This window comes from Lissotriton helveticus, chromosome 11 (assembly GCF_964261635.1).
Source record: "Lissotriton helveticus chromosome 11, aLisHel1.1, whole genome shotgun sequence".
NCBI classification, from domain to species: domain Eukaryota; kingdom Metazoa; phylum Chordata; class Amphibia; order Caudata; family Salamandridae; genus Lissotriton; species Lissotriton helveticus.
Window position 1 is genome coordinate 182,313,471 of NC_136072.1, and position 27,990 is coordinate 182,341,460.

The window sequence follows — 27,990 nt, forward strand, 5'->3', positions numbered from 1 at the left end:
ATTGGTGTTTCGTCCCCTTCTGTCCTAAAGATGACCATGTACAAAGAACACTTAATGGTCGAAACCGTGACAATATAATAGTGTACTGTGTATATGTAATGCAGGAGTCTACAACTCTATATTAGAGTCTTAATTGTACAACTATGCTTCCTCCACAGTCACTACTGATAAATATATATTGTATAGCACTAAGCACTAGCGGACTTCTCACTCACTTACCTCACATCCACTGCACCGTTGCATCGTTTGGGATACACCTCTTTAAATTCTACATGATATCAGAGCTCTATGTGTTCATTTTCCTATGATTATAAATAATTTGTATGTGAACATAATTGTAGGCGTTCTAGTAAAACCAATCTGTTGATGGCTATTGACTAGCATTCTGAGGATGTTGAGGTTACACTTCCCCCTTCAGGAACTATTGTTACTTGGTTGCCACTTCTTTTTCAATTATGTTTTAACACAATTGTTGGTGGATGGCAAATACCTATGTCATTCACTGTGCCAGGAACTAAACAGTGGTGAAATTATAAACTTCGTGCTTATGCCATATGAATATGTGAAGATGCTTATATAAAAAAAGCCTAGACATGGAGGTTTTGCTTTGCTAATAATGTAAAACTTTATTTAAGATTATATACATGCCTCTTGGAGGAAAAGGTCCATGTCCAAATTTTGAAGGGACATAAAAGCCATGGTAAATGAAGGTAGACTATTTACATAATTAAGAGGAAACTGGCTATTGACACTCATTAGGATACTGTGAACAGGTTATCTACTGGCAGGATCCTTTCATTACAGATCGTTGGTGTAACTGTTTTCCTGGAATCCTGGTATATAGTTCTTAAATGTGTGGTGTGTTGATGTGAACGTGGAAGTGCTTCCAAAATATCCACACAAAATCAGTTCAACAAGTTTGAAAATGTGCTGACTGTATTGGAAATACTGATGTGCCCTGTCAATGAATGTCATAAATGTGTTGCAATGTAAGAATGTGTCTGCCTCTTTTGCTTCACTGCACTTATTCAGGAAGGCAGAATGTTTCCCTTCTATTTGATTTCACTCAAAACAAAATTTGGCAGTTTCAAAGAAACCCAAAAAAGTAGTTCTGTGTGCTATCTCCTATAAGGAATTCTTATGGCATTTGATGTAGTCTCAGGCTTTCGCTGCTTGGGGCCTTCAATGACAGTTAAAAAGGGCGGGAACGTTAAGCTACATGAATGGCAGCATGCACATGGGTTTTCAAAAAGACCAAAAAAAGGAAATAATTCTCACTGGGATTATTTTTATGTACATTGGCCTCATATATCTTCATTGTGACAATCCTGAAGTCTTAGTTTTTATTATTTGGTGGGTCTACAAGTCCAGTCGTAACTGTAAGTTAGCAATCAAACTTTCAATTTGATCATGTCTCCAATGGGTTGCTTCCCTATGGCACATTCATTAAAGTTCCATAAATCTATCAATAGCCTATTAAGTCAATCTTGGTATACTCAGTCAAATATGAATAGTCAAGACAGGGAGGAAAGGAAAGGAAAGGAAAGGAATGGAATCTTGGTATACTCAGTCAAATAGGAATAGTCAAGACAGGCAGGAAAGGAAAGGAAAAGAAAGGAAAGGAAAAGAAAGGAAAGGACATATTAACAATTATTGATCCACTTTAATAAGTTGCACATGAGTCAGCCACAAGTGACAGATGAGATAATGCAACATCTAATGAGTTTTAATGGATAGAAAATCTACATGAAATTTATGTTTGCACTTTTAGGAAAAAATGTATTCTTTCCTTCATAAAGATCCTGATTACAAGTGTAGAGATAAATCTCGGTTATGGTGCAAACACGTTTTTGCACATGAATAGAAAGTACAAGTTATGTGATATTCATTACACCCATGGAGTTCTCACCTGATAAATTCCGGCAGGTCAAACCTGCCTAAATTAGTCGGGGGAAACGGGTTGTATAAAAGACAACGCATGCTGAATTTGGTGTGTTAAATATCAATTCATAATAGGAGATTTTTAACACATGTGATGAATACCTCACTCTGGGCTTATGTTATTAACCACCTGTGATAAACACCTTACCTCTTCTACATAACTTATATTGAGGGTCTAAGTGAGGGTTCTCCAACCGGTCAATTTTGGCTATGACTCGCTTTCACCCAAACCAGCTGCTCCCATCGGCTGAATAGAGTAGGCAGGGAAGAGCGGGTGATGTCAATGCAGAAAGCCCAGCACGTACAATACTGGACTACCCACTGGATACGATGCCGCCTGCCTTCTGCCACCTGCAACCGCGCTTTAAAATTGCTGATCTGCATCGCGGGCACAACAGCCTTTATCAGGATAGGGACTCCGGAGGACTTAGTAGCTGCACACTGCAGTGCAGGAGGGGCACAACCAGTGTCAGGCCCTGGACCAGCTAAAGGTTGCAAGTTACGAGAGGTATTACTATTTTTTGGTTGTTTAATGGCCCCTGTGAAAGTTTAGAATTACAGTTTTAGTATTCAATATATATATATATATATATATATATATATATATATATATATATATATGTGTGTGTGTGTGGGTGTGTGTGTGTGGGTGTGTCTGTGTATGTGTGTTTGTGTGTGTGAGATAGCTAAACTGTCTGCTTTTTTATGAGCCCTCTTTCAAATCTATATAATTGGATTTATTTGCTGCATTTTAGGAACCCACCCTTCCTTGCACCTTGTGTGGTCCATGTTTCAGAGATCATTTTAAGACCCCTCGAGTATCGTTATTCAGTGTCAGGAGGGCTCTGAGAGAGGAAGCATTCCTTTTCCACATAACAGACGACAGCTGAGTAGGGAAAAGCCAATTGTAACAGTGCTTTCATGGTCAGTGAGAAAGGAGAGTTCCTGACCTAAAACACTTTAATAGGGTGTTTCTTACTCATCACTCTGCTGGGGCCACATCCATCCCAGACTGTTCTCCCAATAACCTGACATGTGGAGCAGCTTGACATACTGCTTAGCATTGCTAAGAGTACCTCTGTTATTTTCTTTTACCCTTACCTAACAGTTTCTCCATACAATTCCCAGTTACCCAATGCACCAGATGTCACAGGCGCTGTGGTATCAAAGACATCTCACTACCCCATCTTTGCACAGTGCTGTGTCGCGGTTGACCCTTCATCTACTGTCCTCCTACGGCCAGACAATTTTGTCAGGTGTTTTTCCAAACAAACTGCCTATTGCTCCACCAAATGTAGTTCTGGCACAGGAGAGCAACTAGGGAAGAGCGTATGCCTGAAAAGTAGAGACCCTCAAGAATACACAACTAATGTATGTTTAGGTCAAAGGACAGACGTTGTGGTGTTATTGGATGATGCACCATTTATGGTTGATCGATATGTCTCAGAGGAGAGTACTGTCTTGTGACATGTTTCAGAACTGGTACTGACACCCATGTGGTATCAATGCTCATAACAATCTCTGCATGGTGACAACGCAAATCATGTGTCATTCGTATAAGTCTTTCTAGGGAACTCCTATCATTTTGTTCAAACCACAATATCGACATCATGGAAATTAGGCTTAAATTTAATTAAGATGGCTCTTGTGGGCCTCTGGGAACATTGTGTGAGTTGCTTGCCCTTTAGTAACTCATGATGATTTGCACTGATCAGCAGAAGCTCTCACTACTGAAAAGGTTGGAGGCCCCTAGTCTAAGTGTTACTTTCAATAGATCTATATGCCTCTGAGAAAGGGAGCGAGATTTTCTTTAAGATATCAAAACATCACATAGTGTTTAAGTTTTATAATTCCACACTAATTTAAAATGGTATGTTAGTAAAGGAGAAACGAATCGTGCTTGGTTGTAGTTGACTTAAAGGACATAAGCAAGTTTGTAAATGCATTTCCAACATAAACAGGCATTTAAGACTTAAAAGTAAAAAGTGAAGATTTTGCTTTTTTGATGTTCGTATTAAATTTAATGTGGCTGGAATCATTCATATGTGTTGCAGATTAGCCTAAAGGATGTATATTTAGCACTGTCAATGAAATAATATTTTAAAACCCAAAGATGGTAGGAAGAGACTGCCCTAAAGAGGTGGAGAATGGTGTGTAATTTTTTTTTAAATAACAAATCTAGAAATATGAGGTATTTGTTTATTTTCAAAAATCTATATTTATTTTGGCAACTAACTTCTAAAGACAAAAAAGTGTCTTAAAATACAGCAGAATGGGTTCAATTGTGTATTTCAAGCCATAGCTTCTGAAGTGTTAGCTTGATAAAGATCGAGATTGACATCACCTGGAACTGTAAAGGAATTAAATGTGTTATCTTTCAACACATTCTAAGGTAAGCTTTGCTAGCTTTCAGCAAAAATGTGCTTTCTGAAAGAATCTTCAAATAGAGATGCCGAGTTTTCTCAGTGCTGCCGTTCTGTTGTCATTTTAGAGGTTTTTGGGGTCTCTACAGGAAAAATTACTATTTATCAATGAATTGCACCTCGCAATTTACTGATCAGGGGTAATGTGAGAAATTGTGTGTGGGGCTATACCCACAAATTCAATGACAATTTCTGGGTTTGTTTATGAGAAAGCCTATTCTTTATTTCCAGCGGTGGCCGGCACAGGTAAGTGAAGTGGGGCGGGACAGGGGTTGGGTGGGTGTTTGAGGGGGGGAAGTCGACAGACGATGGAATAGGCATAATTAAATAAATAAATAATACCTATTCTGTTGTCTGTCGACTTCCCCCTGCCGTGCCCCGCCTCGCCCCACTACATTTACTTGAGCCAACCACCACTGCTTATTTTCTACTTCGAGTCAGAATTGGAATTCTTTATCAGGTGTATTTGTGCACAGTGCGAATTCTGCTGTGACACTGCAGCGCAGACTCCCATAGACGACCTGTGTTATATTTCGTTTCAAAACAGAAGCTAGGTGGATTTAAATTAAGGCTACTACAAGCAGCTGTGACCCAGTTCTGAATAAAATCACCTAGAATACTTTTAAATCCAGGTTTTGGAGTGGGACTATGCTGCATTGTAATCTGCTTGTCTGGCGTGGTCAGGTAAGGACATGAAAGCTGGGTGGGGGTGTGACTGAATGAGTGCATTGTACTTTAAAACATTTAGAGAACACATTCTGCTTTTAATGAAAGACAGACGTAAAACAACCTGTAGGTGGGGGCAGTTGGCTAAGCAGATTACCAGCTCCAATGTGCAGGAATTTTAATACGTGCATGCACTATTTATTCGAAAATATCCCCATAGCTACAGGATTTGTCATGAAATAAGGGCCAGTTCTTTCAAGATAATCCCAGTTTAGAGTGGGATGGGTTCATAACGAAGGGGTCTATAATTTTGTACAATTCTGCATAGTACTTCATATGTGGAAAAAAACGTACGTGAGCAGAACCACCGTTTTCTTTAGAAGTCCACCGCTGTTAAATGCTGGTGTTCAGGGATACCAAAGCTGTAATGCCTAGATTCCACCTCAGCCCCCTTTCTTCTATCACCTTATACTTCCTGACTCTCATCACCATGCGCTTTATAAAACCGGTTACATTACATCACATTCCTATTGGTTTTATCATCCCTGATTTCTTTCCTTTGCGACTAATTACGTATCTTTCTCCTACTCCTTCTTTCTCACTTTTCTGCCCTTTCCGTCTTACTCTGGATAAGAGTCAGATGAGAACTATGAATCCAGGTCCCCAACAATAAATGCTGCTGCCCACCACCTGCAACCACCAGCACAAATTAAGCAATGGTTATCTGCCCTCTGAAAAAAATACTTCGGTGGGACACGATCTTTTCTCATACATGTATCTCTTAAAGTTGTTTTGGCACTAGAATTATAAGGTGCTTGAGATAAGTTGGCAGTGCAATTCAAGCTTTATTTGCCAAAGTTAAACAGACATGAGTTGTTAAACACAGGCACAAATATTGCTACGGTCCAAGCTGTTTCAAACATCTTCACATTTTAAATAACACTTAACAATTGCAATGATTATTTATTGTCCCTGTGCCACTATCGTTTTCTTTCCTACATAGTAAGGCCATCAGAAGGATGCTGCGTCAAGGCCATTGATCAACCACAAATCACATGCCAAAACGAAAGGGAGCTCGTTCTAGAACAAAGCTTGCGCCCACTGTGCTGCGAAACACATCTGTTCGCACAGATTTAACTGAGCCATGGCTGCTAAAAAGCATTAGGCCAAATCTGTCGGCTACTCAGTAAGCAGAGAGGAATGTTTACGTTTTGGCAGACATCCAAAGAACATGGCTGAGCGCATTCCTTCGACCTGAAAGAGATCCAGAACCAACCAGAACCAGGCTACCACGTGGCTAGACCATGCACTCTTACACAATTCGTGCAGGGTCAGAAGTAATTCTATAGGAGGAGGGGTGGGGGGGTGGCGAGCTATTCGGAGAATTCGAGCAATCCTCCGGAAGGGCTCTGCCCAGTATGAAGAGCAGAGAGAAACGCGCTGCAGTTTAAATGTGCCTTTAGCAACTGATTCGCTGCTCTCTATAACAAAGGAAAAACACTTTTCTGCAAAGCACTTATTTGAGTGGGGAAAGCAGAACTAGTCGTTCCAGCACGTGATCGGTTGCAAACAACATACTTTTGGAAGAACTGAATGGTAACTGATCTGTTTTATATTTCCATCATGCCATTGCTACATATAACCGTAAACATGTGCAGGTTTTTATATAGCTTGCTTAAGCACCATTTTTTGTTCTAAATGTCCAAAAAGATTTTAAAACAATAAATTCCTTGTTATTTGCCCTCTCGGAGTTAATTAATGGTACTAATATGAGTTGAAAACCTCACTATGACAGCTGAAAGGCTGAACCTCTTCACTGAGAGTATGTGCATAATTGGAAATACTGCTCCACCCTGATGAACGTTATAATCTAAAGAAAATCTCTTGATATTACTAATCAAGAATATGAACACCAAGAGGCTCATTACAAATGTTCTAGATAAGAGTATTTTCACATCAAACCCCTCCCCAATCCGCAATTGCTAATACTGTGGGTATAAGTCATTCAAATGTCGGGGGTGGGGGTATTGTGGGATTGCACGTTGGTGTCCGAGTGTCTCTAGAGACATGGGGAATTACTGGCGAATCTGGAATATCATACTGGATCCGCACAGTTATTCCCCATTTTCTGCCAGCATTCTTCCTAGACAGATCACCAATCTTCAGCAGGAGGAGAGTCAGGGTTGAACCCTCAGCAGCCATGTGTTCCTGCTAGACATTTAATTCCAATTGGGCCATAGTACAACACAATAGGGACAGATAAAGCAAAAGTAGTGACAAAGAATGAGGAACCACGGGAGAAAATCAGTGAAATTGAACGAAATTGTGAAATAAGGCACAAAAGTGGGAAAAACAGAGATAGGTGGAGAGTAAGTGCCAACACATTCCTTTTTTGTTATAATAACTGAGAAACAAATTAGCAAAGTACAGCGATTCCACCCATTTCTGCTGATTTTGCATCCGCCTATCACAATTGAATTAGAGGTAAAATGCACTGTGGCGCAAAAATTGCTCTTCCGCACAGTAATAGATGCATAGTATGAGGAATTCCTGTACCGTCCAGCAGTAAGGTGCAGACAGTGTAATTACCTAAATAGTAATTGCATTAAGCCAATTACACTGACACCCAATGTCAGTGCTTGAAAACAAGTTACCCATCAGAGGAGCCTGCTCCTGGTGCCTGCCTGCCAGGGCCTCAGGAGGATCCTACAGTCAGGTGTTACACACACCTTTTACTCCAGGGAAAGTCATTTTTATGAGCACTGTTAGAGATGAATTATTCTTAAAGTAAATACAATGCTGACCCCAAAGAGTGCTCCCGACAGAAACGGATTTTTTTATGTTTTTATTTTACGTCCATGGAGCAGCAGAGCAACCCTAATTCCACTTTGTAGGAGGAGAAAAAAAGATTCAATTTGTCCTGTTCCGAAATTCGCCCCAATATTTCACCCACCCTTAGTGGTGCGAGATAAACTGGAAAAAAAGATGTGGAGCGAAGGGGTGGAGAGAGACATAGTGAGAGGGAAAAACTGGCAGATAGTGAGTAGGAGAAACAGCGAGAGACGCAGAATAAAGAACTAGAGAGCAACAGAAAAACAAGAAACTGACAGAACAAGCGGGAGGAGGAGCATAAGTGAGAAAAAAGAGGGAGAAAGATGTTGAAAAATGAAAAAACAGAGTTAAAATCTAGAGAAAAAGAGAGAGAGAAATAAGAAAAAGCAGACAACGAGAAACATACAGCTAAAAACAGAGAGACTGAGATTACCTTGCTTAATAAGGTTGTGTGTTATAGTCTTAAAGTGCAATTGAATTGCTTTGAGGGAATGATAAACGTGGGACTAACAACCAATTGATTTCAGATGCTAACAGGATCACCAAAATAGCACAACAAGAATATAATTTGAAATAAACTACTGTGTAATTTGCATTTTACAAAATTACATATTGAGTGTTTTATTCCACATTTCACCAATGAATGGTACCACATACTAAATTGATGGACACCAGACCTGTGCAATCTACAGGAGTGATCTACAAGCATGATGTCTGACTAATGCATTATACAGCTTTAAACCCTGGCAAACGTATAAAACATGCATTATATAGGTTATCCTGGATATTATTATGTGATTCTCTATTGAGATGGGGATAGCTTTGTTAAAAAAAAAGAAATAACCTTGAAATGTCGTTTCTAGCCTTTCTGCGACTTCATACGATTTTTTCATCCACAGTATGGAAAACCTGTTTGCCTTCTATGGAGATGGGAATTGGGGAGAACTGGTAGTTTTGTTCGGTGCAACCATTTTAGGAAAGATATGTCTGACACCCAGTCTATTCTTATAACAAATATCCACGTATGCTCTTGTTCATGTGTATAAAAGCAGATATTCATGAAAATGTGCCACTTTTCTTTAAAAACCAATATGTATGTGACATACTGAATTGAATAAATGTCACGCCTGCAATGCTTATTAGGTAACCTGAACAGTGTTGCTACCGCTGTCTGAAAGAATGCCATGTTGTTGTCGGAGATGGTCTGTACACCATTTCCTTTTTCGAGTACTGTTTGGGGGTGGGATTTAAACGGAAACTAATTATGTTTTGTTGCACACCACATAAGTTAAGTCTACGAGTGGTTTCAACATTAGTTAAATACCTTTCCAAAATGTCTAATGAAATGACTCAATAAGGATATATAAAATGAAAATAAAGATGGGTAAATTATCAGATGTATCTCACTGTATAGCTAATGAACAGACTCTTGACTCACATATTTTTATCACCCAGCCGGACCCATGGACATCCAGTGAGCAAGCACTGATATAGAAGCAAACCGACACTTTCATGTAGAAGCACAGAGTGAAATATGATATGTACAACCATTGTTAGGTTTGGGGAGGGGCTAGGGTATCAGGATGCAGAGTCTTGAGCAAGCCATGATGCCAATTCACCCCCTCACAAACTGCAATGAATAGCATCTTACAATTAGTGAATGTGCATGTATGGTGTATTCCATGCTGTTTTGTTCAAGTGTGGTGGTTATAAAAAAAATGTAGCCATAGCGCGAGCACAAGGGTTTACATTTGTGCAGTGTGGTGGAGTTGCCATATGTATGACTCATCAGTATAGTCCCACTTGTTTTCTTCTGTAAAATGAATCTAGAATGTAATATGTGATTCATTAAATTGGGTTTTCTGATGCAGTTAAGCTCCAATGTGCCAACATGGAATTTAACCTTTTCGCTGTAGTAATAATTGAACAAAATTGGTGTACACTAACTAATGAGATACTTGGCTACATTTATTAGCACTGATGTTCAATACATATATCTATTTATCAGACAGATAAATAGGTAGATAGATAGATCTTCCTTTGAATTGTTAAATGTAGGGTGGGACCAACCTTGAGAGGGGCATGATCCCCCTTCTCCCTTTTAACCATGGTGATAGCACATTAAAGTCAGTTAATTTTATGTCTGGTTTATTAAAGACTTTTTTCGTGTGTAAGGCTTTTAAACACCCGGCTTTAGTATTTAACCAGAAAAGGAGCGCAATCTCATGAAATGTGCCTTCTACGTGTGAAGCATGAAGATGGCTTGATTGGTACAGATTCGTAGACTGTACTGTGGTAATAAGCAACATATTAGTCTTCGGGGGCTGTCTACATAGGATTTATGCCTACATGTTTTATTTGTGTGTGTAAGTTATAAACACAGCTATTTAATCAGAACTAGAGCACAGAGTCCAGAGTACAATGAGATAAAATCTCAGCCATTAGTCCTTACATCCCTTGGACCAGTAGAGTATTAATGCGGTCTTAGCTGTTCTATGATAGTAACATTCAATCTGACCATCGCACTCGTTATAAATATAAGAATGTTGCTGCATTGCTATACACGCTTCCTACAACATGTTTTATTGCTAACATTATTATAATTGACAGATACCGATACATTATCGACCTATGAAGCACTAAGGTTTTAATGTGACATGATAAAAATCTAACAAGACCTAAGACAGAGTGGTTTGTAAACATCACCGAAGGTCCAACATGCAATTGTTGGGTTATAATACATTTCACTGTAATTTGTTTTCTGTCAAGTGTTCAGCTCGAAACATAGGGTAGAAAATAGAGTAAGCCCTAAGATGAGTAATGGACTTTATCAATCAATCAGCATTTATATAGTGCAGCACTGTCACCCTTAAGGGTATCTGGGCCATGAAGATTCTCTGACTCCATTGAGAAGTGAGGTCTTGATTGTATAGGTCACTTTACAGCTTGGTAGGCTGCAGACTAAGCCAAAACGAAAATAAACTAGTGGTTAACTATTTCAATTTGATTGGTTTTAATGAGGTATTAGAAGTTGTTTTGGGAGCATCTTTTTTCTGTATGAATTAGGGGTTTTGCAGCTGCTCTCTGCAATGTTCAGCATACAATGGGAAACTGATTTTACAAAAGAATATGGTGATGTTTATGTTTCCTGGGGAGAATAACCATCAAGCAAATACCCTCCATAAAGATGGACAGTCCCTTTGGAAGTTCTGTTTATTCCAAGTCAGGGTTAGAGACTAATTAGGCTGAAAGATATTCCTGAAGTCTTCTCAGAGGTTGAAATCCGAATTTAACAGAAAGGCTTTTCAATGAGTGAGTTTTTCAACATGGACGTCTATTCACCAAAGTGCCTAGGGTAGCGGAAATGACATCACACCCCTTTTGACCTTCACTTTCACTCACACACAGATGCTTACACATGCATATACATTCACACATGAACACAGTCTCTTACATAAGCACACTCTCACCCACAAGCATGTACACAACATACATTTAAACCATGCTTTATTGCCTGAGCTGCAGGACAGGGTCATATTCCAGCTATTTGTACTCCATTTTTTAATACATCAATAGTGAATAATATAACAGTATTCACTATTAGTGTAAAAAAACTGATGGAAAACAAGTAAAGTGGAGCCCCCAACTGAAGTCCATAAGGAGTCCACAAGTCCCCTGTGTTCCCTGCCAAGCCAAGGGTTGCAAAGACTGTGCCAAGAGTGGCAAGTCAAGGGTCGAACCGTAAACGACGTCCATGTTTTTCAAATATTTCAGCAGTAGGGCATCACTGACATTAGATAGATAGATACATCGATCCAAGGGGATTTCGTTCCTATGAATTATCTTTCCTAATTCACATGTATTACATCATTCCTGTAAATTATAGATTTGAAACACAGAGAAGCCTAGAAATGTGACAGTCGTTCCAATACCCTTTTTTCCCCTTGAATTATGTAATAGCCTAAAACATATTTTACGTAACCAAATATACTTGTGAATTCGCATGTAGGTCTAAAGAATTAGACCATGCGTGGGAGGGTATGGCCACGAGAAATGCGAAGGAAACGAAGGAGACGTGTGTGTGTGGGGATAGGGTGGAGGGCTCAAAAAGTGTTATGGAAAGGGTGGGCGGCAAAATAAAATGTGAGAAATAGTTAGTGGTTGGTGAATGAATAGATTACAAAGCGAATGAAAGAAGTGTGGAGAAGATGAACACGATGATTTAGGAGAGCCTCACAACACAGATTAAAATGCCTTTTGAATTAAATGGCTGCGTAATGTTCTCAGCCCCCGCCTCCTCCCACTTCCAGCACGGCCTCCCGCCTCACTATGCAGCCCATCTTCGGCCTGCTAGCTTAACCCGTCCCTTCCCATCTTAATCACTCCGGGAGCTGCGGTTATCTCTTCTTACATGAAAAACAAAGTATTGCACATCCTAAAACCTGCCTGCCTCTCTAGCAATTATGCAACAGTTAAGTCCCTCGCTGCGGTTTTAGAGTTTACCCATCCTCAAGCGTGTCTGCAAAATAAGCCTCGGGTGTTAAGAGGGGGTGAGGTGGCGGCAGAGGCCCCCTCCCCCCCGCCATTCAGCCTCCGTATGACCAGACTCCTCAGCACGAGGATAACATTTTAAAAGGACCAAAGTAGTGCACAACCGTTTTTATAAACTACTGTGCTTTAATTAGCACGCCGGATAGGGCACAAACTGTCTGCAGGAAACACGCTCCTTGCGATTTTCTTTCGAGCAAAAAGCTGAAAGGAAAGTGCTCGTGTCTGTGACCCTGACAGCCCGCGCGCCGCCCGCTCTCGCGCACGGGGCGGCCAGCGGGGGGCTCCGCGCGGTCTTCAGCGCGAGCTACTTTACCCGTAAGAAAGCCAGGCAGCCCGGGGGGCCCCCTCACAGGCTGGTGTCCCCGTTCTGCTTGTACTCGGACAGGATGTTGAGCGTCATCTCCTCGCTCTTGGACTGCACGTTGGCCTCGCTCCTCCGAGACGCCTTCCGGGTGGCCCGGGACAGCCTCCGGCGGAAGGTGTCTCCCGCCAGGAAGTAGAGGATGGGGTCCACGCAGCTGTTGAGGCTGGCCAGCCCCCGAGTCACCTGGTACGTGGCGTAGACCCTGTCATTGAAGGAGCAGAGCTCCGGGGCTTGGAAATCCAGCCGGGCTCGCAAGTTGAGGTTTTTCATGACGTGGAAAGGGAGGTACGAGACCGAAAAGGTGGTGAGGACGATGATGACCAGGTAGATGGACTTCTTCCTCAGCGGCGCGTTGTTCATATCCTTGAAAATCAGTGCCTTGATGATCATGCAGTAGCAGCCGAAGATCAGGATGAAGGGGATGCAAAAGCCGCACACGGTGGTGCACATGCTGTAGATGAAGTAGCTCCGCAGGTACTCGTCCGCGGAGGTGTCAAAGCAGGTGACGGTCTTGTTCTTCCGCGTGGCCGTGCCGGAGAAGAATAAGATGGGCGAAATCCCGGCGATGACGATGAACCAGACCAGGGCGCTGATGTAGATGGAGTTCTTCTTCTTCAGCCTCCCCAGGGACTTCAAGGGGTGCACCACCCCCGAGTAGCGGTGCACGCTGATGCAGGTGAGGAAGAGGATGCTGCCGTACAGGTTCACGTGGAAGATGAAGCGCTGGAGCCTGCACATCACGTCCCCGAAGATCCAGTCGGTCTTGTTGAAGTAGTAGAAGATGAGGGCGGGCAGGGAGAGGACGTAGAGGAAGTCCGCCAGCGCCAAGTTGAACATGTACACCGAGATGCTGCTCCATGGCTTCATGTGGAAGATGAACATCCACATGGCCACGCTGTTGCCGATGAAGCCGGCGATGAAGACCAGGATGTAGACGGCCGGCAGGTAGTAGAACTGGAAGCCGGTCTTGGTCAGCGAGCACTTGGCTGTGGCGTTCCCCGCCGACGAGCCGCTGGACAGGAACGTGCTCTCGGTGACATTCAGGAAAGCTGAGGCGAAGACTTCCTCGGTCATGGTCCTCAACATTCAGGCGGATCTGCGGGCGAAGTGGGTGTCTCGCATGGCCGGAGTCATCTGCAAGGGGAGAGAAAGCGCCTGGGGTTATCGTGCGCACGACTGTTCGTGTAGCGCGTGCCATTCATTCATTTTTTGGGGGGAAGGCGCGCGGCAAACAAAGCCACCTTGCCAAGGGCTCGTGGATGGACTACATGCATTCTGCAGTGTGACCTTGGGAATTCGATCTACTTTTTAGAAGGCACTTGCTTAACAGTGAAGCAGAGAAGTTTATACGTAATAAAACATAAGTGTCCTCACTATTATTACAACGTTTGCCAGTGGCTGGCTCTAGCCAGGGCCATTCGCTGCCCACCCCGAGAACATTCTTTTCTCCTGTTTGTCTGCCCCGAACACCTGCTTAGCTTCTAGCATCACTGTATCCTACCTGCTACCCCCAAAGGACGTCACAGCTTCTCGTGTCTTAGCTCACCAGGGTGTCATCTTCCACCCGCACGTGCTTTAGTGCAGCCCATTCCCTACCTCCTTCGGACGTCGCTGCTTCCAGTGCCTTACCTCCCACTTGTGTACCCGCTCCCCACGTACTGCCTCAGACGAGCATCACTGCTTTCCATGTCTCTCTGGCGTGGCAAAGATGTAATGAGCAACTGTGCAAGCCAAAAATTATGCCGCCATCTCTCCAATTAACGGGTAGGATGGAACTATACTTCAGGTTCTGTCTCTCCCCCCCCACCCCCCAGGTCACTGCTGCCACTGCACCCGCTACACTAGTCTCTGCTCCTATGTCTTAGCTCAGAGAGACGTCTCTGCGTTCAAGGCCATTCCAGACACGAACGCCCTTGCTTTCAGTTCATTGCCTCACACAGAACCCCTGCTTCTATTACATGCTTTAAACGGGCTATCTGCACCAATGTCTGTACCTCACACGAGCGCCTCTTCTTCTCGTGCCCTATCTCAAACCAGTGCTCTTTCTTCCAGTGCCCTATCTCAAACCAGCGACCCTTCTTTCCACCCCTACCACAAACCAGTGCCCCTTCTTCCAATGTCCTACCTCAAACCAGCGCCCCCTTCTTCCCATCACTACCTCAAACCAGTGCCCTTTCTTCCCATGCCCTAACTCAAACCAGCACCCCTTCTTCCAATGCCCTACCTCAAACCAGCTCCCCTTCTTCCAATGCCCTACCTCAAACCAGCTCCCCTTCTTCCAATGCCCTACCTCAAACCAGCTCCCCTTCTTCCAATGCCCTACCTCAAACCAGCGCCCCTTCTTCCAGTGCCCTACCTCAAACCAGTGGCCCTTCTTCCAATGCCCTAAATAAAACCAGCAGCGTCACTTCTTCTAATGTCTACCTCAGACCTGCGTCCTTTCTTCCAATGCCCTACCCCAAACCAGTGCCCTTCTTCTCGACCCTTCTTCCATTGCCTTACATAAAACCAGCGCCCCTTCTTCCAATGCCCCTCCTCACACGAGCGCCTCTTCTCCTAGTGCTATTCCCCAAACCAGCGCCTCTTTCCATACCCTACCTTACAGGGTCGTCCCTCTGATCTCGTAACCACGATATCCCTCGGGCTGCCATTTCACACTCCGGTAACCAGCGGTGAAAAAAGTGCAGTTAAAGTTGCATTCTTCAGAACCTTCCGCACAAAGTGCAAGTCGCTGCGTTTCCCACATTGAAAGCTTCCTCCAGACGAGCCGAGTCTGCACGCCTCCTCCAGAGAGTGAGGGAGAGGGAAAAAAACAGAGGCTGCGAGAGAAAAGTGGGCGGGGACGAGATAGAGAGTGTGGCGGGCAGGAGGGAGAGGGATTAAGAAGTGTGTGTGTGAGAGAGAAAGAGGACGAGGAGCAGAGTTCAACCTCTTGGAAACTGTCACTGACAGGCGTGGCTTTCCGGCTTTGCCCCTTAAAACAACACACATGCTGATAAGGCCACCAGCAGGGCTGCGGGGAGAGTGCTGCCTCCAGGCTCTTATTAGCCAGAACTTTAAAACATGATTCATTGCCATGCGAGGACACGGAGACTGCCTGGAAGCTCTCTTACATGTGGTTGAATTGAAATGCTAACTTATGCTTTCATAATTTGACGATAGCACACCAGGAAGAGCGGAGTTCATTTTTTTGCAGTTTTATATATAGCGAGAACTCGACTCCTTACCCAATCATATTCTATTTTTAGGCGCGTAAAGATTACTTGGTGTGCCCAGGATCACAGAAAGACGAATCGACGCCGCGACTCGAACCTGGTTCCCTAGTTTCAACGTCCGCAGCAGTCTAGCCTTGGTGCTACAACCACTCCCCGTTTAGTGTGTGTGTGAAGGCGGAGGAGGGGGGGGGGGGTGTTGGCACAGCTTCAGGTTACTCAAGATTCATGTACAGTTGTGGGAGTACACATGTTCAAACACGACCAAACACACACAAGCTGAAAAAATACAAGGGGCGCGTGATTATACACAAAGAATCAACGTGCCCGCAACGGTTTACTAAGTATCCAAGGGAAGCTGGAAAGAAAGCGCATGCCTTGAAAACCACACTGCGGGGATGGACTTGGACGGAAATTGTGGCAGAGCCGAGGCAAACGGGCCACCAGGTGTTGTGTAATATTTGGCATCCCCTAGGGCTCGTGAATGTTCTGCTGTTCGGAGGTCTTGCCTATTGGACTGCACAGTATCCCCGCCCACCGAAGGACAGGCGAACCTCGGCTTTAGCAGGCAGAAGCAGCAGCCGAGCCCCTGCTAGCAAGACACCCATCCCTCTGAAAGGGTCTGCTTAACTTTCGTTTGATTATCCTGCCCTGACCTCTGACTATTTGAACTGACGGACCCAAGATATTAACTAAATGTAAAACAAAGGAGAAGAATAAACGGAGATCCAGATTGCTAAAGAAAACGAAAAGATTAGTTTAAGGAAGTGGAACAAAATGAATACGAGTTAAAGAGAATTGAAAGGGAGAGGAAAGCATCACAGTAATAGAAGAAGCAAAGAAAGCTCTTCAAAAGCAAGGAATAATTGCAGGATTGAAAACGAACTAAAGAGAACGCATGAGAGGAAAATGGAAAAAGACAACATTTTGGCTTTTTAATACATATTCAGTCGCGGTCCGTGCAGGTAACAGCGGTGGGCTGCGTGGTGGGGAGGGGGGAAGATTTCGAGGGACGATGCAGAGGGAAAATTAAATAAATCATTACTTGTCCATCTGCATCGTCCCTCGAAATACACCCCCCCTCCCCCCGTGGCCTCACTGCTGTTACCTGCACAGACCACGGTGGAACATATTCAAAGCTTTCGAGATGCTACATAGACGGAAGCAGCAAAAGCCTTACATATTTGCACGAAGATATGCCTGGTGGTGATATCTCATATGACACCTCTCTGACTACCTATACAACCCCGAGGTGATCGATCCAACAAATTATCAACGGACATGTGGAGGTTAAGTGATTTGCCCCGAAGAACAGAATGTTGAACCAACGTTGAGACTTGAGTATGGTTACCCAGTTAATGTCGACAGCAATGTCAGCGGTGACAGCTCATCATCTCCAGCTGAAGGTGGCCAGAATATACCCAAGCTGCCAGGGAAGGCACCAGCGGATGCAGGAAGCCGGAACACCAACACAAGACGGCCTCTTGGGATCATTTTATACAGGAGCCCCTCCCAACATAGCCGTTGGGCTAGTGAGGTTGGGTACTGTAGTTCCAATGCACGTGGAAAGAAATACCATGGACTAGAATTGGCTGCTGCGAAGAAACAGCAAAACACAAAGAAAACAAAGGTACTGAAGGCAACAGTAAGGCACAATACTTAGATACCTATGACAATACAGATGTTTGGCTAATATCAAATAGGGCAGCAGAGAAAGTCTTCAGGGTCTCGGGGCAGACATTCAGGGACAATGCCACCAATACTTGGTGGAGGCAAAAGCACTATGGAACATGCAACACAGCTTGCATGGACACAGGTGTGAACCCCTAAAGCTGCCTGCCAGGACCATGACAACATCAATACAATCCCAACAGTCTAACACATTTGGCTACACAATAAGGACTAGGAATTAGTAGCTAGGGTTAAGAAGGTTTATTATACATTTAGAATCAAGTTGAAATACACAACTCTTAACACCATGCTATAAGGGAACATAATAAGAACAGGAAGGCCCAAACTCTGAAATAAATTGAGGCATAGCAATGTTAGGCAAACAAGAAGTTCAGTCACAGCAGTACAAAAGATTAGTAGAAATAGTAAGTCTCAGGTTTTGTTGTCAATGCATGGGTAAATCTAAATCACCCTAAAGTAAAGTCCCAGCTAAAAGGATGGTTCTAAAAGTCTAAAGGATCTAAAAAATCAGGAAATTCCATGAAGGGAAATAAAACTTGGTGAGGAAAAATAAGTAGGAAGGTGTCAGCATTTCAGAAGCTCGGTCAAGAGACTTCTTGGGTGAGGGAAGTAAATATTAGCTTAAGCTACACTCCGCAAAGAATCAAGTAAAGCATAGAGGTCTAAACCTCTCAAAGTCCAAGGGACAAATGCAGTAAGGGAACCTGAAGGGATCTGCAAGGAATTTGTTATGTTATGTTATGTTAAAAGGATCTTTACTGCGCACGGACACCAGTCGGTTTCATGGCGCTCATAGACAAAGCAGGGAGGATAGGCAGTGAGTTTTATTCGTAGGCTAGCTGGAAAAGATGAGTTTTAAGAAGTTTGCGAAAACAGGTGTAATCGGGACAAAGTCGTATAGTAGAGGGAAGCGAATTCCAGGTTGAAGGGGCAAGAAAGGAAAAACAGGAACCACCATGTTTTTTCCGTTTGAACCTGGGGACAATTAGAAGGTTGTGAGCAGAAGACCGAAGATTCCTCAGGGGAGTGTGAAGTTTAAGGCTGAGGGAAGTGAAGGCTGGGGCAAGAGCGAAGAGTGACTTAAAAACAGTACAGCCCATTTTGAAAATACAACGAGAGGCAACCGGGAACCAGTGCAGTCTCCTCAGTAGGGGCGAGACATGTTGGTGCTTAGGCTGTTGAAAGACCAGTCTGGCCGCCTGATTTTGCACCAGCTGGAGCCGATGAAGGTGGTAGGCGGGGATCCCCACATACAGGGAGTTGGCATAGTCAATACGGGAGGTGACAAGGGCCATGATGACAAGTGTGAGAGCCTCTGTAGTGAGGAACCTTCGAATTTTACTAATTCTACGCAGATGGTAAAAGCAAGCGGAAGTGACGGTGTTAATTTGAGGTCTCATGGATAAGTCACTAGAAATAGTAACGCCAAGGCTCCTCACAGTATTGACAGGACAGGGTGGGGGGCCGAGAGATTGGGGCCAAAAACTGGAGCTCCCGGGGTTGGAAGACCCTCCTGTCAGTACCAACTCCGTCTTGCTGGGATTGAGCTTCAGCTGGCTGAAATGCATCCACTCAGAAATGGTAAGCATAGTGGATTGGAAGTTGGTACAGGAAGAGAGGGAGGAGTCAATGGGGAAAATTAACTGTAAGTCATCCGCATAGTTGAAAATGGTGACAGGGGTGTGACGGAGGGAGGCTAAGAGGGGTTGCATATAAAGATTGAACAAGAGGGGCGAAAGAGCAGAACCCTGGGGGACACCACAGGAGAGTGAAGAGTAGGGGGCAGAGAAGGTGGATAGATGAACCGATTGGGAGCGCTGGTGCAGGAAGGAGCCGATCCATGTTAAGGCCAAGCCCTGAATGCCAGCGTTTCCGACGCGGTCGATCAAGATGGCGTGATCGACCGTGTCGAAAGCAGCCGACAGATCTAATAGAACAAGGGCTTGGGCCAGGTTCATGTCGGCACCCTGTCTCAGCGCATCCATTACAGCCATGATGACTGCTTCCGTTGAGTGGGCCGGTCTAAATCCAGTCTGCTGGTCATCAAGAAAGTGGGATTTTTCAATGAAAGCGCTGAGGCAACGGGTGACATGGGTCTCCAAAACCTTCCCCAAATAGGGTAGGAGGGAGATCGGCCGGTAGTTACTTAAAAGAGATGGATCAGCACCAGGCTTTTTGAGTATAGGTACAACAACTGCTTGTTTGAAAGCATCGGGGACAGAGCCTGTGGCGAGTGAGTGATTAAGAAGAGCTAGCGGGGGACCCGGACAGGCCAAGAAGGCAGCTTTCAAAATTTGAGGGGGACAGCAGTCATTGGGGGAGCCAGAACTGACCGCGTGTAATAGGGAGGTGAATTCAGACTGGGAGATGGGGGGAATTCGTAAAAACGGCAGGGGTTCGTGGGAGGTAGGGAGCAAGCATTGGCTGAGGAGGGGGAAGGAATGTTATTTTTGATGGTGGTGATCTTATCGATAAAAAACGAATTGAGAGAATCACAGAGAGCCTGTGAGGGTTGGGGTTGTGCAGTGACACGGTCGGGCAGGGAAAGTTCTTCTACGATTGAAAAAATGTCCTTAGTTTTGGAGGCTGAGCTAAGAATTTTCTGGGAGAAATAAAAGGATTTGGCCGATAGAATCGATTTTTTATACAGTTTTAGTAGGTCAATGTAGGCCGTTTTTAGTAGAGGATCATAGTTACGTCTCCACTGGCGCTCAGCTTGTCTGAGAGCTAATTTGTCCAGTTTGAGTTGGTCAGTAAACAAACGCTGAGCGTCATGCGGGCGTTTGGTTTTGATGGTTCTCATCGGGGCGACCACATCACTCGCCTGTATTAACCATTGATCGAGGATGATGGGACTCTGCAAAGAATCTGAACTTACCAATGGTGTGAACATTAAGTTTTAACACACAAGAGTCTCCTTGGGCAACACCCCATTGCACGCATCATCAGGGGTCTGTTGTCTTTCTCCACTTCTCACATTGTAGACTGCAACAATTTCCAAGTACCCTACACTGAACATGGGAACATCGTCTTCTTACACACAAGCCAGGCTGTAACATTGCTGACAAGGCTTTTTAGTTAATACTCAGGCTCTCAATGTTCTTTTGTCAAGGACTTCTCAGGCTCCTTCCCTCTATTACTATACAGTAATGCATTTATACTTCAAAAAACAATGTGTCCTAATACCTGGAAAAAATGTCATGTCAGCAGAAAAAAAGTACCAGTATTAATGCAGCATGAAGAATTAAAGGCTTAAAATGTAATCCTAAAATAGTCGCAAGAATGCACATTTAATATGCATGTGCACATTTAAACATAAACAAATATAAATACTAGTATATTAGATTCAGATTACCTAGGGCATACAGTAAATCCTTTCTAGGACTTGTAGTGCAGTGGACGAAATGAAACACATGAGAGTCTGACTCACCATGCAATTTGCACATATGTGGGACAACATCCATTTGTACTGTATCACAGACATTTATCATTTAGTGTCATTGTTATAATCATCACATTGTACCTGGCACCACATTAAGGTAGACTGTAACAGGCAGTCCATGCAGCAGCTGGGGGGGATTAGAGGAGAGGTCATTACTCTTGAGTTGGGTGAGACAGAGGCAGGGTCCAGTTTTTCCACCAGGGAGTACTCTGGTCACCTCTATCGTGCTGTACTTCTCCTTCACCCGCCCTATCTCACCCTTCCATTTCTTCTTGAAGTCTGGGACAGAACGGACATCCTCCCTCAAAGCAGTGTCTGCAGTAGCCAAATGGTTCCGTAGGCCTGCCTTCTGTATAGCACTGCTGCTGTAGGCGTTGACCCAGCTTTCTTTTGTGGTACCTCACTATTAACTTGATTATCATGGGGTCTCCTCCTCAGTATAATTCCTCCTCAGAGGAAGCATGGTGGAGGCAAGGCGCAGAGCAGGAAGGGAAAACGTAGGTGTGGCCAAACCAGGGCCTTGATTGTGTGCTGCTTTTATGTGGTTTGTAGTGCTGGGATTGCAGGTGGTGTTGATAGTTTGTGGGTATGTGTAATTACATTTACTCTGGCCCGAGTGCGGAATCTCCGCCCTGAATGCAAGGCTGGGATTGGCTGTTGAGCTATGGAGTTTCCCCAGGAGTTGGTTGCAGGATGATAGTCATTTACACAGGTGTGTCAGGTTGAAAGCAAACTTCATCTGCTTCAAGTTTGGAGATTTCATCCGAATGTGGAGATTCTGGCCAAGTGCAGAGCTCCACCCTGAGTGCGGATATTCCAGCCCGAATGCAGACGTAAAGATACTACTCGTAAATGCCCCTACTCGTAAATGCCCTTTGTGAATACCGCAAACCTAGACTTGAGCGTGGCCTCTGAACACCTCTCTGCAACGCAGATCTGTGGCGCATACTGGAGGTACCTGGTGGGCTAGTTGGCCCCTATGGACCCTCGGGATTGAGGAGGAATTAATGCTCCAATTTAAAACGTGTCACAGGGCGTGTTTGCAGACATGTCACCTCAGGCCCGCCCCCTTCCTTCACCATTCTGCAAATATTCCTCCAAATTCAGCTGAACTACGAATTCCAATTTACTCACCTGTTATCGGGGAGAGACCTCAGTGCTGCATCTTTGAGCCCAGTACTGATCCTGAAAAGTAATTCTAACCGTACTTACCAGTAACTTGAATTTTCTTCCGTAGGCTAACATTGACTGTTTTCACTTGGAAATTCTTTTAAGTGTGGAGTTTTGGAACTTACAAATATTCCTCTAAAATCAGCCGAACTGCGAATTCCGATTTACTCACCTGTTATCAGGAGAGACCTCAGTGCTGCATCTTTGAGCCCAGTATTGATCCTGAAAAGTAATTCAAACCGTACTTACCAGTAACTTGAATTTTCGTTCCATAGGATATCATTGCCTGCGTTTTGCTGATTGATTTTTGAAACTTACAAATATTCTCTAAAAATCGTGTCAACGATAAAAACGTAATTACTTGCCTGTTTTAGATAGAGGTCCCAGTGCTGAACCTAGGAGTCCAGCACTGGATTACAAAATTAACGTGAATATACTTTACCTTCAAATTGAATTTCCTTCCATAGTGTAACATTGTTAATTCCAACTGAAAAAAAATTAAGAAAATAATATAAATATATTAAAATAAAAATATAAAACAAAACATTTTCAGTTTCAATATTTTAAAAAACATTTTTTCCATTTATATTAAAAATATATAATGTAATTAAAAAAATTAAATATCTAAAAATAATAAGTTAAAAAATTGTAGAAAATCAGTCTAAAAAATACATATAACTATTATTACATTTAAAAATTATCATTTAAAAAACCTTCGAAATTCACTGATAAAAACCATAGGTTTCAGACATGTTACAGTTAGGAATTAGCATTTAAAAGACCTTAATAATTCATTGAAAAAACATAGGATTCAGGGCTGTTATAGTTTGCTGGACATTTCACGCGTACAAAATCATTGAAATTCCTCCGTTATAGCTAGTTCTGCTAACTATAAGTCGCGCGCCCGCAATCCACTGCTGATATTACATCATTCATGACATGGTCAGTGACATCACTGATGACATCTCAAATGACATCACTGATGACATCCCTGATGACATCATCCATGTGACAATCAGATACACCTCCTCATACAGTAGTATAACCTTTCATCACTCTCTGTAAAATATAGAGTACCATATTTGAATCCATTGACACACCAATACAAGTTTCTAAAAATCCACTCAGTGATTCCTAGATCTACACAAACATCTAATCAGTTACCTATAGATTCACTCATACATGCTGTCAATGATCAATAGAACACTATCAAATATACTTATACACCTATATCAACATTACACACCAGCACACATCCTATTCACTTATGCAGTCATTCTAATCACTTATGCATACAATGGATCATACTTACATGTACTCAGCTACACACTTAGACAAACACCACTTAATTTATTCATATAGATAGTAATTCATACTTAGGGGGTCATTAGGATGGCGGATGGACTTTGTTCGTCCACCATCCTGTCGGGGGCAGGGACCGTCCGCCACAAGGGCGGAGGACCGTGCCTCGAATTAGGATGCACCCGCCACAGTGTCGGGTTCATCCCGCATTTTTAACATTGCGGCGGGCGGTGCTGAAAGCACCGTCCGCCGCAATGCCAAAAGTGCATGTTGTGCGTTTTAAAGCACAACATGACAGGCACCGCGTGGTGCCTGCCATGTTGTACTATGAAACGCAGGGGGGTACCATAGGTACCCCTCATGTGCACCCCCACCCCCCTTCATCATGGGGGCCCACAACGGGCCCCCAAAGCAAAGACCGTATGCCTTTCTGTGGCGGCATTGCCGCCACGGAAAGGCATTCCCCAAAGCACATACTAATACGGCAGGCGGTGTCTGATTGACACCGCCACCATATTAGACCTTTTCCTCCATGGTCGCAAGGCGACCGCGGCAGAAAAGTGACGGACGGTCTTCCCGTCCGCCGCGGACCCCCCAACCATCCTAATGTGGCGGGGGGTCATTTCTGTGAGGATGGTGGACAGATTGCCCCCACCGGCCGGCGGTGGCTACCGCCAGCCCGGCGGGGGCAATCCGTCCGCCATCCTAATCGACCCCTTAGTGTGTTATAAAATCACTATTACAAGTATACAGTTATCCATACAGTCACTCATACAATCACTGAGTCTTATGTATACTTATTTATATACAACTGTCACGTACACTGCCTTGAATTTTTCTAGTTTGTTGGACATGTACCATTGAGAGATATATTTATCGTCACCACACCCATAAAGATATTCAGTCACCCAAACAACTGTTATAACATGTAGTCTTATGCAAAAACAACAATTGATGGACAGAATGCAGAACAATGTCATACATTCACCCCAGTACAGAGATCTGGGCCTAAATCCATCATTTTTTTGCACTCCACACCACCCCAGGTCAGACATGGCCAAATGCAAATCAGCCTTGACCCTGTGCCTCATGGGAACAGTCCAGCCCGAACTGCCAAGCCATGTCTTTCCTGGACCGGAATCAAGCATCAAAGGACCGGTTTCTGGCTATCAGCCTTCATCAGCCTGGATAGCTTGACTCCAGTGGTGTGGAGAGCATGGGACTCACGTCTGAGCATACCCATCCCACTCGGGGTGACAAATGCAAAAACAACAATTGATGGACAGAATGCAGAACAATGTCATACATTCACCCCAGTAATGAGATCTGGGCCTAAATCCATCGTTTTTTTGCACTCCACACCACCCCAGGTCAGACATGGCCACTCTAGAGTGTCGCTGGTGTTGAGAGTGCTCTAACAGGGGCTGCTTTCCACCTAAACTTGAGAACTACCCAGAGTTCTCTCCTTCTTTTTTGTATAATTTATGCGTCACTTTATGCCTGAAAGGGTTTTGTTTTGACTTAATACTGGGTGCTCCCTTGTGTCTGGACAAAGCTATACCTCTCTGAAGAGCTCTAATTAGAGTGAAACACTGTGTCAGGGGTTGCTTTTACTCATTTCAGGTTGGCTTGAGTTGGTATTTCACTAATTCAAAGCTGTAATATTGTGCCTGGAGTGATAAATGGCTTTTGTAAGTTTACAGCTCGGCAAGGACAGCACTGTACCAGTCCTATGCTTAAAGACTTTGCTGTATAAATTGCAAAAGACTTTGTCATTTTCTATCTCGGCGTGGATAGCACTGTGCTAATCCTATGTTTAGAAACTTTGATAGAAAAACAGACATTTGAGGTGAGCAGATCTAGAGTGTCGCTGGTGTTGAGAGTGCTCTAACAGAGGCTGCTTTCCACCTAAACTTGAGAACTCCCCGGAGTTCTCTCCGTCTTTTTTGCATATATATATATATATATATATATATATATATATATATATATATATATATATATTCACTAAAGAAACAGATGTTTCAAGGACGTTATAGTTAGGAAATTGCAATTAAAAAAACCTTTGAAATTCACTGAAAAAACCATAGGTTTCAGGGACTTTATAGTTAGCTGGACATGTCACTCATACAAAACCAGAAAAATGTGTCCGTTATAGTTAGTTAAGCTAACTATAACTCGCGCCCCCACAATGCACTGCTGATGACGTCACATATTACATCTCAAATGACATCACTGATGACATCATCCAGTAACTGCGTGTTTCTAAAAAAGTTTAAGTATTTTATTATATATCCTAAAATTCAACTTTATAAATTGTTCTTTTATAAATGTCTTATCAGACAGTACATGGCAACATAGGAAGATTCAGTTATCTTATGTTTTTTCTATTGTGAAATGTATTTATACATATTACTCTAGGCACATTTATGCCGTGATTTTAGGATAACATATATTTATATATTTATACATCTATCTTTGTATTTTATATGCAAACTCAGAAATGAAGTAATATTACTTCTTTCTGTGGGGATGTTTTCTATGTCTATGGTCACATGACCTGAGTAGAGGTGGAGTTTTGCTTATGCTTTGCACTATTTAAAATGTATTGAAGCCGCAATTCTCTGCATGTGATCAAGGGCTCTCGAGCCCGAAACGCGTCGTTGCTGTCTTTTATACCAGAAACCTGACCGAATAAAGACCTACGATCAGATCCGGTGGTCCGTCTCCTGCTTGCTAGTCCTTGCGGATGGGAAGTTGCTGCTGGGAGTTTTCTGTGCATGATTATACGGAAGTAGGTTTGCTTCCGGTTACGGACCCCCTCTCCAGAAGTCGGCGTCCACGTTCAAACCACTTGCTTGCTGTATCCTGTTTGGAACCCTAGTGGACGCCCCCTATTGCAGCCTTAAGATTGTCGTGACGTATTGCGAAAAAACTGAACGGAGGCTGGGTCGGAGGACCCTACCGAAGATCAAGCGACCGCAGCGCGGTGAGTTTCAAGTGGCAGAGCATAGGTGGAGAGGTTTTTATGATCGATTTCTGTGGAGCTGCAGCCGTTGTAATATCGATGACGAGGCTTCCTAATTGTTACGGAGTGGTTGGGTTTCGTTGGTGGTTGACAGCATGTCTGCGGAGGCTGTCTGTGCCCGAGAGGCGGAGGCTGAGGAGCTGTTCGACAAAATCCCTGCCTCCGGGAGTGGTTTAAACAAAATGCCCAATATTACGGAGGTACGGGAAGACACAAATATCAAGAATCTGTATAAAGATCTAGAAAAAATAGACATTTGGAAATAACAAAATGGTGGGAACACTGTTCACTAACGAGATATGCTAACGCTGGAAGAGTCCCCAGAGGGCTACGTATAATTCTTGCTCCCAGTTTTGACAAGCCCAACCCACAGATGCTTAAAGAGTGGGGACAGAGCAATTTGGTGACGTCATCAGTAGTGCATTGCAGGCGCGCAAGTTATAGTTAGCTGAGCTAACTATAACGGAGGAATTTCAAAGGTTTTGTATCAGAGAAATGTTCAGCTACCTATAACATGTGTGAAACCTATGGTTTTTTCAATGAATTTGCATGTTTTTTTAAATGCTAATACCTAACTATAACGTGTGTGAAACCTATGGTTTTTCAATGAATTTGTAAGGTTTTTTAAATGGGAATTCCTAACTATAACGTGTGTGAAACCTATGTTTTTTTTCAGTGAATTTCAAAGGTTTTGTAAATGATAATTTATAAATGTATTAATTATTATGTCTTTCTTTTTATACTAATTTCGTATATTTTTAATATAAATATTTATATTTATTTTATTTTTTAGATTATATTTCATATTCTTATTATAAAATAATAACACAACTAAATTGCAAAGTAATTTTTGGATTAATTATTGCTTAACTTCGGTTGCAAGTATAACACAGCTCCAGCAATGCTCTTGGGGCCCTATGCTCACAATGCTGTATCAATCTTTACACCTGCTTCAAGCATGTGCAAGGTTTTGACGCAGCATAAGCTCAGTCACTTTTAGGAGGCATTGCTGCACCCCCTTCTGCACAGGAAAGCCTCTTCTGGGGCAGGGCCTTACAAAGTAATGCACCCTCCAGATGCGTCACATTGTTAATAGCACACACCATGGCACATCTTTTGCACCACCGGTGTGTCACAAAAGTGATGCAATGGCTGTGTAAAAGAGGCACAAGGTATTGTAAATCCGCCACTAACATATACAAATTCACCCAGGCAGTTTCACCAGCAGCGCAAATTGAAGCATGGACTTGTAACATATTTATGTACATATGTCACATTCAAGTGCTTCGGACATACTACAGTATACTATAGGTAAACACCTTATAGATTTATGCTGTAGCACTTCCTTATAGTTCTGCACTTTCACA

General features: G+C 43.3%; 1 protein-coding gene across 1 annotated transcript; it reads right to left on the minus strand.

The window, feature by feature from the left end:
- Positions 1-12,519: 12,519 nt before the first annotated feature.
- Positions 12,520-15,572, minus strand: P2RY1 (purinergic receptor P2Y1). The gene is made up of 2 exons (XM_078666615.1): positions 15,376-15,572; positions 12,520-13,911 (listed from the first exon to the last, which is right to left on the minus strand). Exon 2 carries the CDS (start codon positions 13,861-13,863, stop codon positions 12,760-12,762), a length of 1,104 nt encoding a protein of 367 aa, XP_078522741.1. The 5' UTR covers positions 13,864-13,911; positions 15,376-15,572; the 3' UTR covers positions 12,520-12,759.
- Positions 15,573-27,990: the final 12,418 nt, after the last annotated feature.

What these genes read in the sequence shown, in the direction of transcription:
- P2RY1 (XM_078666615.1), bottom strand. Translation starts at nt 13,863, where the DNA reads ATGTTGAGGACCATGACCGAGGAAGTCTTCGCCTCAGCTTTCCTGAAT.